The sequence below is a fragment of the Drosophila kikkawai genome, chromosome 2R (assembly GCF_030179895.1).
Source record: "Drosophila kikkawai strain 14028-0561.14 chromosome 2R, DkikHiC1v2, whole genome shotgun sequence".
Classification (NCBI taxonomy): domain Eukaryota; kingdom Metazoa; phylum Arthropoda; class Insecta; order Diptera; family Drosophilidae; genus Drosophila; species Drosophila kikkawai.
Window position 1 is genome coordinate 168,135 of NC_091729.1, and position 15,998 is coordinate 184,132.

Genomic DNA, 15,998 nt, shown 5'->3' on the forward strand with positions numbered 1-15,998 from the left:
AAAATAAGCTTTATAGGGGCATGGTTGACACAGGTTCTTCCATCAATATCATAAAGGAAAACTTCGCAAACGCAAAAGAAAGCATAGAAAAACTAACGGTATACACTATAAAGGGGCCAATAAAATTGGTAAAAAGCATCAAATTAAAACCCAGTGCTGTGTGTCCGTCTGTACAAAAATTTTATGTGTACAATTTTTCAGAAAATTATGATTTCCTGTTAGGTCGCCCTTATTTAGAAGACACTAAAGTAAAAATTGATTATGAGAAGGAGACAGTAACTCTAGGCTCCAAAACCTATAAGTTCTGTTTCAAAGAAGAAAAGGGCGAGACCGCATCTACAAAATGCCTCGACCCAAATTCCGAAAACGAGCTTGCATCTGCAGAACAGCTCATAAAAAATTCAAAAGTGGATAAAATTGCACCTACAAAGGGAGCAAAATCCAAACCAAAGAAGGAGAAGACCGCACAGTCAAAGTGCCTTACTCCAGGTAAAGACTTAAAGGGCCAGAAAAAAAACGAAATTGACCCTCAGTCCGTCAGCTTCGCAGTTGAAAATGAACTACGCGAATGCAATGAATACAGACTTGAACACCTAAATGTTGAAGAGGTTGAGTGTTTGGAGAAGGTTCTCTATGAATATAGGGACATTCAGTACAAAGAAGGTGAAAATTTGACTTTCACAAGTACTATCAAACACGTTATCCAAACTCAACACGAGGATCCGGTCTACCGAAAACCCTATAAGTATCCCCAAAGCGTGGATCAGGAGGTAAATAAACAAATAAAAGAAATGATTGAGCAGGGAATAATTCGTAAATCGAAATCTCCTTACTGCTCTCCCATTTGGGTGGTCCCCAAGAAGGCTGATGCCTCAGGGAAACCGAAATTTCGGTTAGTCGTCGACTACAGGAATCTAAATGAGATTACTGTAAATGACAAATTTCCCATTCCACGAATGGATGAGATACTGGACAAACTTGGTCGTTGCCAGTATTTCACCACGATTGACCTAGCTAAAGGATTTCATCAAATCCAAATGGATGACAATTCCATTGCAAAGACAGCCTTTTCGACCAAACATGGGCATTACGAATATACACGTATGCCTTTTGGTTTGAAAAATGCACCTGCAACATTCCAGAGATGCATGAACAATCTTCTTGAAGATTTGATCTACAGAGATTGCTTAGTGTACCTAGATGATATAATTATCTACTCCACTTCATTGGAGGAGCATATCTTATCACTTAGGAAAGTCTTCGGAAAATTAAGGGATGCTAATTTGAAGCTGCAGCTAGACAAGTGCGAATTCATGAAAAAAGAAACTGAGTTTCTGGGACACGTTGTCACGACGAACGGTATCAAACCTAACCCAAACAAAACCAATGCCATTATAAATTTTCCATTGCCAAAGACCCCTAAACAGATTAAATCATTCTTAGGACTTTGTGGCTTCTATGGAAGTTCATTCCCAACTTCGCAAAGGTCGTCAAACCAATGACGATGAAGTTGAAGAAAGGAGCTGTAATCGATACCAAGTGCAAAGATTACATTGGGTCATTTGAAAGGTTAAAAGTATTGAGAACCTCAGAGCCGATCTTTTTCAAAACCTTTTTCCCTTACAACTGACGCAAGCAATTTGGCAATAGGTGCTGTATTATCTCAGGATCATAAGCCTGTATGTTATGCCAGTAGAACTCTCAATGAGCACGAAATTAACTATGCTACAATCGAAAAAGAACTGTTAGCAATAGTTTGGGCAACTAAGTATTTCAGGTCATACCTATTTGGCAGGCCTTTTGAAATACAGAGTGACCACAAACCACTGGTATGGCTCAATAATATCAAAGAACCAAATATGAAGCTCCAAAGATGGAAGATCAAATTGAATGAGTTTGATTACAAGATAAAATATCTCCCTGGAAAAGAGAACTATGTAGCAGACGCCCTCTCCAGAACAAAAATTGAGGAAGTAATGCTCGGTGAAATTGCAAACAGCAATGATCCCACTATCCATAGTGCAGGAGAAGATAATTTGAATTACATATCCATCTCTGAGAGACCATTGAATTTCTACTCTCGACAGATCGAGATAGAAACGGGTGATAACGACAACGCAGAAGTTAATCATTTCTTTCAAAAACTAAAAATCAAGATAACATATAAAGAAATGACTAATGAATCCCTCATTAAAGAATATGTGTGCACAAAGAAGAGCGCCATTTTATTCCCGAATGACGAGGATTTCCTAGTATTTCAAAGGGCATATACTGAAATTATAAGCCCCAACAGTTTAACTAAATTGTTGAGATGTACTAAGAAATTGATTGATGTTTCAACTTATGCTGAATTTAAAGACTTGATTCTTAAGAAGCATAAGGAGTTTCTACATCCCGGAATAGAAAAAACTATCAACTGGTTTAAAGAAGAATACTATTATCCGGACAGTCAGAAGCTGACTCAAAACATAATCAACGAATGCAAAATTTGCAACGTCGCCAAAACCGAACCGAACGTAATTGATTTTTATCTTACGGGAAATCAGATTTTCTTGTCTTGCATAGATATCTACTCAAAATTTGGGACGCTAGTCGAAGTAAAAAGTAGAGACTGGCTTGAAGCAAAAAGGGCCATTATGAAGGTATTCAATGATATGGGAAAACCCCAAGAAATCAAAGCAGACAAAGATTCAGCATTCATGTGCATTGCACTACAGAACTGGCTAAAATCTGAAGGTGTAAATATTTCGGTAACCACAAGCAAAAACGGAGTGTCTGACATAGAAAGATTCCACAAAACTGTTAATGAGAAACTTAGGATCATTGGTAGTGAACAAAACATAGAAGACAAGTGCACGAAATTCGAGTCCATCTTATATGTTTATAATCACAAAACAAAACATAATACTACCAAGAGAACCCCAGCAGATATCTTTCTCTATGCAGGAAGCCCCGACTTTAATACCCAACAAAATAAAATTGACCGAATTAACAAGCTCAACGAGAAAAGAAAAGAGTTTGAGGTTAATACAAAGTATAGGCAAGCCCCACTTGTAAAAAGTAAAGTCACTAATCCATTCAAAAAGACAGGACAAATAAAACAAGTGGATGATAAACATTTCGAAGAAACGAATCGCGGCAGGAAAATCGTTCATTATAAGTCCAAATTCCAAAGGCAAAAGAAATTTAACAAAAGCAAATACGATACTTCCAGACCCGACGAAGAAATGTAAACGGCTACTACTTCCAATCTTGCTGATATGTATGATTCCCATGATTCATATGGTCCAAGGGAGTAACATCGAAATAAACCCGATAAGTGCAAGGAATGGATATCTGGTATTCCAAACAGGAACCCAATAAATTACGAATATCACTACTTGAGTATAAATTTGACGAAGACCATGCTAATATTCGACAACCTGTTAAATGAAGCAAAAGCAAAAGAGGGAAATAACTGGTATAAGAATTATCAAGCGTAACAAAAGAGGTCTCCTTAATGTAGTAGGTACAGCGTATAAATATCTATTCGGTACTTTAGACCAAAATGACAGAGAAGAGCTAGAGGAAAGAATTAATAATTTGTCAGAAAGTTCAGGCCAAAATCATGACTTGAATATGATTATTGATGTTATCAATAGTGGGATAGACATTATTAATAAGCTCAAAGAAGATAAAGAAAGGGATCAGCATTTAGCTATTTTGATGTTTAATATACAACAGTTCACGGAATATATCGAAGACATAGAACTTGGCATGCAATTAACCAGACTAGGAATCTTTAACCCAAAACTACTAAAACATGATTACCTAAAACAAGTTAATTCCGAAAAGATACTAAAAATTAAAACTTTTACCTGGCTGAAAACAGATACTAACGAAATCTTGATTATCTCACATATTCCCAACGATATTGCGAAAGTGCCAGTTTTCGAAATCATTCCATACCCAGACGAACATAATTATATCCTGACGGAACATCTATTCGATAAGTTTTATATCTATGATGATAAGGTTTATAATAAGAATACAGGCCAAATAATATTTGACAAATGCATTATTGGAATTGTTAAACAAGAGACCACAGAGTGCAAATACACAAAAACACAGAAGAATTTCCAACTCAACTACGTTGAACCCAATATTTTAATTACATGGAATCTTCCACAAACTATTGTAAACCAAGATTGCACAAATAGTAAAGTCACAATAATAGGAAATAACTTGATCAAAATTAAAAATTGTACTATCCAGATTGATGAATTCATAATTTCCAATAGTTTCGCTGATTTTACACAGACAATTTATATAAACAATAATATCACCAAAATAGAACCATTAGTTTATTTGGAGACCAAAGAACTAATTGACAATCATGTAAAATATTACCCAACATTCCAAATAATATGCATAACCACATTTGTAATTACTATAACAAGTCTTATCCTGTATTTAATTTATAAATTTAAGAATATTCCTAAGAAGTTAATTGTAAAATACACCAACCCTGAGGAGACACCAAACCAAATCAGTAACGAACCATTAGCTTCAGAAAATATTTTAATCTACCCAAATATAAATTCCTGAGGACAGGCAAAATTCAACGATTGGGGGAGTGACATATCCACAGTCCTACGGACTCTGTCTACGCCTACTTTACACACCACACAAACACAATATTGTAATACCCTGTAACACAAACACACTTGCCTTTGCTACCCTAGTTTATATCCATACACATCAGATAGCAACCGCCGGATGTTTATAAGAATTCCAAAGCCAAAGCTAGTGGAATAAACCCATGCTCTACACAAAGGATGCAATCTGAAACTCTAAACAAACTCCAGACAGTCCCTTCTGTAGACTAAACATTTATGACTTAAGTCATCACACGTTCCCACGTTCAAAGTTCGGACTCGCCAAGTCGAAAACAAAAATATTAGATTTCAATAACAAATCATAAAATCAAAGAGCGAATGCACTTGAATCTAAGAGAAGATTAACAATTAACTCCAAGCTCTCTCCTAAATTCTCTCCAGAACTTTTAAAGTTTAACTCTATATTTGAAAGCTCGAGACCGAGGCTTGAACGTCAATCTATCCAGATCAATTAATTGAGTTCAGTTTATGACCTAAAAGATTTAGGTTGGTGTTCTTCAAAATAAAATAACTTGTAAAACCAATATTCAGTTAAATAAAGTTTGTATTTTTTTAACTTATGAATATCGCAAGTATTTAATTATATATATATGGAAAAAAATATATAAATTTTCTATGGGGAGAATATTTGGCAACTTCCACGTTTTTTCACAGTGCAAGTAGGTCGCGCCAATTCGGCGGCAGACGGCAGCGGCGAAGCATAATACAAAGAGAAATAGGCAATAAAATTTTCCACCCGCCACGCGGGATATTCCCGCCAAAAATTAGCTTCGCTGCACCGCTCGAAATTTGACGTCGCTACCCGCGTCAACGCAGGCAGAGGGACGCTCTCTGCCGCTAGCACTCTGTCGCTTTGCTTGCATTCGCCCGAGATTCCCGCCCAAAACTTAGCTTCGCTGCATCTCCGCCCGCGTCAACGCCGGCAGAGGGACGCTCTCTGCCGCTATCGATATGTCACTTTGCTGCGCCGCTGCTACCGTGGGCAGCAATAAATAAAGCTACACTGGGCAACATAATTTAATCTCCGACGAACTATCATAATAATCACATCGCTCAAGTTTCGCCGTCGCAAAAATATTTTTTCTTTCGCACAACGCCAGTGACTAAGATCCTTTCCGCCGTGGTCAAGAACATCCTTCGAGGACACTTGAATATTTTTTTTTTCCGAAATTAATAATATCCCTCAAGGACAGTGCCGAGAAAAATTCTTTCGCCGTCGCATTCAAAGACCTCAACGGGAAGATCCTTTAATACAAAAAAAAAAATACCACGGGTACCCAGAGGATCCTGCGTGATCCTGTCGCCGATTCAAAACAAAGCGGATCCTGCGCGATCTCAAAAACGCAGAAGCCTAGTACACACGCCGGAAACAATTAAATACAATAATTAAACTAAATAATAACTATAATAAAAGCAAATAAATAAATAATAAAATCAAATAAATATAATAAAATCAAATATAATAAAGTTAAATAAAACCAAACGAAATAATTAAATATAATAAAAAAATTAAATAAACAATAAATAAAAAAATTAAATAAACAATAATAAAATAATAAATATAATAAAGTTAGATAAAACAAACAACAAAATAAATACAATAAATAAAATCAAATAAAATAACTGAATAAAATAAAATAATAAAAATACTAAAATCAAATAAGTAATAAAATAAACGCAATAAATCAAATCAAATAAACGCAAATAAAATAGTAAAAGCAAAATAACATAATTGAATAATTAAATAAAATAATTAAAATAATTAAAGAAAAAAATAAATAATAAAAGAATTAAATAAAATTATAAATCAGATAAAACAGAATAATTAAATTTCGATTGTTTACTCGGTTCCGTGACCCGTGCCATTGCAAATTAATTCTCGGTCGCCGTATACCTGATCATCTTCTTCGCAACGATGGGCGTCACCTGGATTAGCTATCGTAAAAAGATGGAGCTGGAAGCCATTCTCGGCGAGTTCGGACTCGATCGAAGCGGCACTGTGGACGAACAACGTGCTCGACTCATCGCCTTTTCACGACGAGCGGATAATTCCGAGGAAATCCAAGATCGACTCGAGGAACTGGAGCGCCGGTTCGGGAACGCACCCACGGGCGAAGTGAAGCCACCCATACCTTTGGATCCGGCCCTCATATCACCAGAACCAACCACGTCGGCATCGTTGGTACCACCTTCGCTTTTTCTGCCGCGTAGTACTTCGCCGGCCACAGGGCGACGCCCGAAGGCGGAAGAACCTCCGAGATCCGTGAATCACCCTAGCGACGCCGGCTGGGAGCCATCCTGATCGACAGGATGACGAAGTGGGGTCTTTCGTTCGACGGAACGACGGATCCACTCGGGTTCATTGAGCACATCGAGGAGCGTGCCGATACCTGCCGGATCGACCGGAGATATCTGACTCAAGCCCTGGTGGTGCTGCTCTCCGGCCGGGCTGAGAGTTGGTTCCGCACGAGCGGACTCCAGCAGGCCAGCTGGGTCGAGGTTCGCCGTGAATTTCTAGATTTTTTCCTGCCACCGCGGTACTATCAGCGACTGGAGGACGAGATCCGGACACACCTACAGCGACCCAACGAGCCGTTCAAGGAATACTTAGTGGATCTTCGCTTGCAGATGCGCCGAGCTGGATTCTCTCCGGACCGAGAGCTGGAGCGCGTCTACGACAACATGCTGCCGGAGTACCAGCTGTTCACCCGAAGACAGGACTTCCGCACCCTGGCGGAGCTGACCCACCTAGTAGTGGACTACGAGGTGACGCGCAGCCGGAATGGAGGCCAGGATCATCGCTCTCCGAGCCCTCGACAGGAAGCTAGACTCAACTATGGGACGGAAGCCGGGCAGACGCCGCGCCGTGCCCCACCAGCAGCCCCAGTGGGCAACCCTTTCAACGGAGGTACCAGCCGAAACGCGAACACGAGCCAGAGCACAGCCTCTCTCGTCACATCGGAGCCAGTCAACCTTCGCGACGCATGCCGCAACTGCGGCCAACCGGGACACTTCTCGGCCGAGTGCCGGAACCCCCGCATCATTTTCTGCTGGGACTGCGGACGCTGAGGAACCCGGACTATCGATTGCTGTCGGCGTGCAGCATCAGGAAACGGGAACGGGCCTCGAGTGACCGGGAATCACCCGGGGAACCCGTCCAACCCACGCAGCCAGTAGGAGGAACCGTCCACCAACACCAGGGACGGATTCGCGCCGCCATCACCATGAAAGGGCGAGGATTCGTGGCCACCCTGGACACTGGAGCTACGCATAGCTTCATCAGCGAGGACCTAGCCCGAGAGCTAGGCAACGCGGACAACACGCGAGATATTCGCACCCAAGTCAAGTTGGCCGACGGGACATGCCGGGACCTGACTCGGGCCCTCGCCGCCAATATCCACCTGGGGTGCAAACGCGCTCCAACCGTCCTGCTAGGCATGGACTTTCTTTGCAGGATCGGAGCCACCATGCAGTGCGGGGGACAGACCCTCAGCCTGATGCCTGACCAGTACACGGAGCCACCATGGGCTCAAGAACGAGCCAACGCAAGACGCCGGAGGGAAGAGCCACGCTCTGTCCGCTTCGAGGAGCCACGCTCTGTCCACTTTGAGGAGCCACACTCCAACCCTCACGGAGGACCACGTCCTACGCCGCAGCTGAGAGAGCCACGCTCTCAACCCCGAAGCCCGCCGGCCGAGTCACACTCTGCCCGCCGGGAGCCAGCGACGACGGAGCCACGCTCCAGCCACACGGAACCAGCAACGGTCAGAGAACCGCCGCAACCGGCGCCACGCGCCCGCCCTCGGGGCACAGCCCTCGAAGCCAACCGGGAGACCGCCAGCACCACGCCTGCCGGAGAGGAGAGCACATCCTCCCGGAGGTTGGCAGTCATCCCCGGCACAGACCCGTCCACGACGGGAAACCAGCTGCGAGGTTGGAGCCATGTCTTGCCTGTGGCGGATGCCACCGCCGCGCAGCGAAATCCATTTCGCACCTCCATGAAGCGTGTCCGTTTCCAGGACCACGTCGAGGAAACGCCGGCGCAAGACTCGCCTCTCTGCGGAAACATTAACTCGGTGAGTCACCCCGCTGGGGATCCAGACTCAGCCGAGGCGGAAGAGCTCGAGACCCACAGCTACCCAGAGCCCTGGGTAGAGGAATTCCTGGAGAAGGAGTTGGCCTTGTTCGAGAATCTTTCAGGGGTGTCCCATATAGCGGAGCACCACATCATCATGCGCAGCGATCGGCCATTGAAGCAGAGATACTTCCCGAGGAACCCGGCCATGAGGGCCATCATCGACAAATAGATCGACGAGCTTCTTCGAGACGGGCGGATCGAGCCCTCGAAGAGTCCGCACAGCGCGCCCATCGTGATTGCGGCGAAGAAAAACGGAGACGTACGCATGTGTGTTGACTACCGTCAACTCAACGAAAACTCGGTTCCCGATGCCTACCCGCTCCCGAGGATTCGCCAGATTCTGGAACGCCTCCGGAACGCCAAGTTCATCTCGACGCTGGACTTGAAGAATGGATACTGGCAGATACCAGTAGCCCCGGGCAGCCGAGAGTGTACGGCTTTCACCGTTCCCGGTAGAGGATTATTCCACTGGCGGGTGATGCCGTTCGGCCTGCATTCCGCCCCTGCAACGTTCCAGCGCGCTTTGGATACAGTCATCGAACCTGACATGGAGCCGCACGCATTCGCCTACCTGGACGATATCATCGTCATAGGCTCAACGCTGGAGGAACACGTCGCCAACCTTCAGGACGCCTGCGGAATGCAAACTTGCGCCTGAATCGAGGGAAGTGCCACTTCTTCCAGCGCCACATCGTCTACCTGGGACATGTAATCAGCGAGGCGGGTATTCATAAAAATCCGGAAAAAGTTGCCGCGATCCGCGAGCTGAAGCCACCAACTTGCCTAAAGGAGCTCCGGAGGTGCCTTGGGATTTCATCCTGGTATCGCCGCTTTGTTCCAAACTTCGCCGACGTGGTCGAACCCATGACCGCGTTGCTGAAGAAAGGCCAAAAGTGGGAGTGGACATCGAGGCAGGATCACGCTTTTCAGGAGCTAAAGGCGCTACTAACGAAGGCACCGGTTTTGGCCAGGAGTAACCTGCGGGGATGATGTTCACCCGCCAGGTCGACGAGCCATTCCAGGTTCTCTGTGCTGACTTCGTCGGACCGCTTCCACGATCGAAGCAAGGCAACACCATGCTGTTGGTGTTTCTGGATGCCTTCAGCAAGTGGGTGGAGTTTGTGCCACTGCGGAAAGCTACTGGAGCACAGCTTGAACGCGCTTTTCGGGAACGGATCCTGAGCAGATTCGGAGTGCCGAGGACCTTCGTCTGCGACAACGGCACGCAGTTCACTGGTCGATCTTTCCAGAACTTCTGCAAAACGCTGGGCATGGAGCTGCAGCACACGGCGCCGTATACGCCAAAGCAGAACCCGACGGAGAGAGCCAACAGGACGATCAAGACGATGATCGCCCAGTACCTGGATGGAGGCCCGCAGAATACATGGGACCAGTTGTTGCCGGAAATCTCCCTGGCCATCAACAGCAGTGTCTCCGACACAACAGGATTTAGCCCAGCTTTCCTGACGCAGGGGCGAGAACCGAGGCTGCCACGGACTCTATACGACGAGCTCACACCAGGACGAGGCACCCCAGAGGTGGCCCCAACGGACCGAAGCCAGCAGCTGAGGGACATCTTCCGAGTAGTGCGAGACAACGCCGAGCGCGCTGCGGCGGATCAGGGCCGACACTACAATCTGCGCCGACGGACTTGGAAGCCGCCTGTAGGATCTCTAGTGCTGGTGAGACGCCACGCGCTCTCCAACGCTGCTGAAGGATTCGCCGCCAAGCTGGCCGCGAGATACGAGGGACCCTTCCGAGTGGCGAAGTTCCCTTCACCAAACATCGTCCAGCTACACGTACCCGGCAGCCGCCGACGTCGTACTGCGAGTCTGGGACAGCTGAAACCTTACCGACAGGGAGAAGCAGATGACCACGCCGAAGGCGCGATCGATGACAGCGACTACGAGGAAGACCACGCCGAGGACACGCACAACCCAAAGCAATCAGACGCCGCCGACACGAGCCCTGGGGAGAACCACCCCACTCCACGCCGCCGCCACTAAGCCACGCCCAGATCGAAAGATGGCCATGTTCAGAGGGGCCACTTGCTGACAGGCGCGCCTGTCCAACGCTCCTACCCCCCTAGGGGGGAAACATGTGCCCTCTCTTTCGCAAAAAAAAAAACTTAGAAATCGAGCAACTCTCGGTTGGGTAGGGTCCTTCGAAAGCGCCCCCCTAACAACGCCGTCTCTTTTGCTCTTTTCTCTCCACAGACACATCGATCACCACCCAGCACGAACGCAAACGGTGCACCAGACTGCGGCAGAGCAACATCGCTAACAACAGCAACAGAGACGCGACCCACCGCCCACAGGCAATCGCCAGCGAGCACACGCCCGCATCCTCGAGGATCCAGCGCACGGCAGCGCTGAACACACGCGCTTCGCATCTTGCCCACGATCCCGAGCACGGCCGCATCGCCACCAACCCGGACCAGCCATCTCGCCACGATGTCAAGCACCATTTCATCACCCAGGGACGACGCCTGGATGGGGCTCGCCCTTGAGGAGCTGCTGGATGGTCTCCAGATGGGGTATCGGCCCCAACCTTCACTCCTCGCGCCACTCCGTGTGGCCGGAGGCCGCAGACAAATCCTGTCCGCGGAGCAGCTCGACGTCCCGCCGGATCATCGATTCGGCCCAATACGGGTGGACACCACCCCGCCACGACCACGGCCAATCGAGGCCGCCCACACGCCTGCCGACCAGGGCAAGCAGCCACTCACGGATCAAGGGCCGCCGCCTTTGGTCCCGCTACGCACAACCCGGGCTCCATCGACCCAAGCCACCCAAGGGCAAGCCCCAGGAGGGAAGCCACCGCCACGGGAGGCACCACACACCAGCCGGCTGTCCACGACGCCTACCGGCAACCAGGGGCAGCCACCACAGGCAGCACCTCGAGCAGCCCGCCCGTCGACGCGACCGCACACCGGCCGGGTCGCCACGACAACTACCGGACACGAAACCCCATCATCAAGGGCGACGCCGCGAGCTGCCCTCACTTCGGCACGCTCACGCACCGGCCCGACTCCAACAACGCCTGGGACACGCGCAGTCCAGGACCCAGACGGCGAGGTGGAAGCGGCGCTACGAGAGTGCCTAGGCGACCTTCCACCCGACGTGCTGGAGGAGATGGCCCACGGGGCAGAGGGTTTGGACATGGAGGACCTCTTCGGGGAGTCTCCCGACGAAGACGGAGTGCAGATTCCGACGCGCCCCGCCTCCGACCAATCCGTCGACGAGCCACGGACACCGTCACCTCAGTTCCTTCCGGACTACGAGGAGATCTCCAGCGACGAGGGAGAGGCGGATGGGATCATCCAGATCTCCGACTCCGACGACGCCGAGCCAAATGTTAGACCGCCGGGCACCACGCCGCCGTCGGGCCGGGTCCATACGCCACCAGCTGCCGATAACCACCTGCGCGGCCTCATCACCGAGCCAATTACCGCCGACAACGTCACGCGGATACCACGCCGCCGTCGCTCCACGCCAGGCAGAGGGGCCATCGATAAGCCAACACATCGACTTGACAACCGACGAGGACTCCGAAGACGAGAGGCCAGCCGTGGCCGTACCGAGCCGCCCCCCGCTACTAACACCCGGCGAATACGCCGCTGCAGTGGCTCGACGCAGGGCGTCCTCCGCCGGGCCGGTTCGGCCAATCAACCCGGAGCCACGTTCGGCCAGGGACCGACCACCCACACCAGCACCGGCACGCCGAGGCCACCGACGGAGCGCGCCCTGGGTGGACAGTAGAGCTGGGAAAAAATCGATTCTCAGCGAATCGATTATTTTCGATTTTTTAGAAAATAAAATCGATTAAATCGATTAAATCGAAAACAAAACTTTTTTATTTTTTACTTCAAATAAATTCAGAAAAAACCAGAACTTAAATTTATTTACATAATCATTCTTAAACAATAAACCCAAAATGTATTCATAATAAATCAAATTAATTTTTCTGGCCATAACCAGTGATTAATTGATTTTTTGTTTTAATAAAAATATTTTGTTTCTTTATTTTAAATAAAATTATTCAAAGCCTTTATTTTAAATATAGTAACTTATTTTAAACAAAAATATTTAAAATAAAGGTTCATAAAATAAGAAGCAAAATAAATATAAAAACAAAAAATCAAAATCAATTATTTACTGGATATTTCCAGAAAAATTAAATTAAATTAAATGAGATCACAAAAAACCAAAAATATTTTCAAATTATAAAAATATCAAAATTCGACTAGCCAGTGGTTTTTGTTGGCAAAAACGAGCTTATTTAAAGTTTTGGGTTTTAAAGCCGCACGTTTATCGGTTATAATACATCCAGCATTACTAAATACTCGCTCTGCTTCTGTTGAGCTAGCTGAAACGCACAGATAGAGCAAAGCATGGACCTTGTCGATTAATCGATTCTTTCTAAGCCGAATCGATGCATCGACCGAAAAGAAAGAATCGATTTAATCGATGTTGACATCGATTTATTCCCAGCTCTAGTGGACAGCCCCAGCGAATCCTCGTCCGAGGAAGAGTTGCCCCGCGATCGCCAAGGTCACACCCGCTGACTACCCGTTCCCGACGGCTGGAGCACGCCCAACGGCACGCTACCCGCCGGGCTCATCAGTCGGATCCAGCAGCGACTTCTAATAGCCAGACGAAGGGCCCGACGCTATCTGGAGGAGGAACAGGGTCAGCGATTCCGGGTGCAGCAGAACCGGGACGACCACGTCCGGCTCTTCCTACACCCCACCCGGAGTAAGGAGGGAGTGTGACGACACGACTGGTCGCTACAACCTTATATATATATGTATGGTAAATAATACCCTACAATTTAAGCTTAGACCTAATCATGTACATATTATACCTAAAATTAAGACTAAAACTAAGCACACACACTCACCCCGCACACCCGGCATGAAGCCATACACACACACACACTCACACACACACATCACCCGGCATGAAGCCAAATAAACCCCCCGAAGGGAAGTTCAAAACGAGCACTAAGCTTTGAAGTTACGCGCGCAAGTGGCAACGCTGTCGGCGATAGTGTCAGCATCTGGCAACGCCAGGATCGATCGCGGCAGCGCTGCCGGCAGGAATTAGGTCACGGCCACACTGCGGAAATTAGGTCAATTGAATCCTCGCAAAATTCTCGATCGCGCAAGTCGTGTCGCTCCGTAAGTGAAGAGTTCAAGTGCCAAAACCGCGTGTCCGCGTCGGGACCTAATTATCCTGTAGGACCTCGAAGGACATCCAGCCAGGGTGAGCATGGCCGCCGGCCATTAAATATATTGGGGATCTATCCCACCCCCGCCGCCAGAAGTTATTTTATCAATAAAATTACCTAATTAGAAAACATGTGCTTAAATCAAATTGTGCGTTTTCCCTGTCTTCGTTCGCGGGCCGGCGCCCCTCGCCGGCAGTGACCAATTCCCCTCCTGCTTTCCCCGTAGCACCGGAGTAATTCCGGGTGCAGGCGAAAGCCGGACGGGAACGGGAGCCCGTGGCTGCTGGATTTTTCCGGTCCCCTTTCCCCCTTGCCCATCAGAGAGCCATCCCGCTGCTGGATTTTTCCGGGCGAGGATCTGGGGTTTGTCGCTGGATATTTTTCCGATCCAACTGTCCCGCTGATGGATTCTTCCGAGCGGACGCAGGCATCGGCTGCTGGATATCTCCGACCCGTTGTCTTGTCCCAACGGACGCCGCGCTGCTGGATCTTTCCGAGCGTGGGCGTGGCTGCTGGATTATTCCGAGCCCTCTGAGCAATCCTGCCGCTGGATTCTTCCGGGCGAGGATTTGGGGCTGGCTGCTGGATTTTCTCCGAGCCAGTGGTCCCGCTGCTGGATTCTTCCGAGCGTGGACACAGGCCTTGGCTGCTGGATTCCTCCGAGCCTTTGTCCTGCCCCGAAGGCGCCCCGCTGCTGGATCACTCCGAGCGTGGGCGTGGGCGTGGCCGCTGGATAATTCCGGGTCGCCCGGTTTCCCCTGGCCAAATACGTGCAAATATTTTCTTCCCCATTTTCCCCGCTAGCTGGCCAGAAAATTATCGGCGCTTCTCCGTCCTGGGTGTCTCACAAATTATAAATTTTGTGAGGGGACTCTGGGCCGCTGAGGATCACCCCGGCCGCCCAGACGCTTCCTTACATGGCGTCCGGAGCAGGGACAGCCCAGGACGGAAAGTTGGTCATCGTGGCGGAATAAAGCCCCGCCAGCCGATATTTTTTATTTAGATCAGAAAAATATATATAAATAGGAAAAAAAAATAATATATATATAGGGAGGAAAATAAAAATATATATATAGTGACATATCCACAGTCCTACGGACTCTGTCTACGCCTACTTTACACACCACACAAACACAATATTGTAATACCCTGTAACACAAACACACTTGCCCAATACACCCTTTGCTACCCTAGTTTATATCCATACACATCAGATAGCAACCGCCGGATGTTTATAAGAATTCCAAAGCCAAAGCTAGTGGAATAAACCCATGCTCTACACAAAGGATGCAATCTGAAACTCTAAACAAACTCCAGACAGTCCCTTCTGTAGACTAAACATTTATGACTTAAGTCATCACACGTTCCCACGTTCAAAGTTCGGACTCGCCAAGCCGAAAACAAAAATATTAGATTTCAATAACAAATCATAAAATCAAAGAGCGAATGCACTTGAATCTAAGAGAAGATTAACAATTAACTCCAAGCTCTCTCCTAAATTCTCTCCAGAACTTTTAAAGTTTAACTCTATATTTGAAAGCTCGAGACCGAGGCTTGAACGTCAATCTATCCAGATCAATTAATTGAGTTCAGTTTAAGACCTAAAAGATTTAAGTTGGTGTTCTTCAAAATAAAATAACTTGTAAAACCAATATTCAGTTAAATAAAGTTTGTATTTTTTTAACTTATGAATATCGCAAGTATTTAATTGGCGCAGTCGGTAGGATCCTAAAATAAAAGAGTCCTTAAGAAACGGTACTGGTGTAAATAAAAAGGATATGCTATACAACTAGCAGTCCTAACACTAGCGAATTTTAATAGTGATTCTAAAAAATTAGTGATCCGTAGAAGAATCTACGTGATTCAAAGTGTCAAAAAAATCCCGTGCGGTCGGAAAAATAAAATCAATAAGAGATTATTTAATTCCGTGAGAAAAACTGAAAACCCCGTGTGGTCAGAAATAAATTCTG

General features: G+C 47.1%; 1 protein-coding gene across 1 annotated transcript; it reads left to right on the plus strand.

The window, feature by feature from the left end:
• The first annotated feature begins 11,327 nt into the window (after positions 1-11,327).
• LOC121502040 (uncharacterized) lies at positions 11,328-13,557 on the plus strand. The gene is made up of 2 exons (XM_041774660.2): positions 11,328-12,553; positions 13,290-13,557. The coding sequence occupies exons 1-2, from the start codon at positions 11,328-11,330 to the stop codon at positions 13,555-13,557; spliced, it is 1,494 nt and encodes a 497-aa protein (XP_041630594.2).
• Positions 13,558-15,998: the final 2,441 nt, after the last annotated feature.

What these genes read in the sequence shown, in the direction of transcription:
- LOC121502040 (XM_041774660.2), top strand. Translation starts at nt 11,328, where the DNA reads ATGGGGTATCGGCCCCAACCTTCACTCCTCGCGCCACTCCGTGTGGCC. An exon ending in GAGCGCGCCCTGGGTGGACA is followed by an intron (nt 12,554 to 13,289) that starts GTAGAGCTGGGA and finishes ATTTATTCCCAG; the next exon opens with CTCTAGTGGACAGCCCCAGC.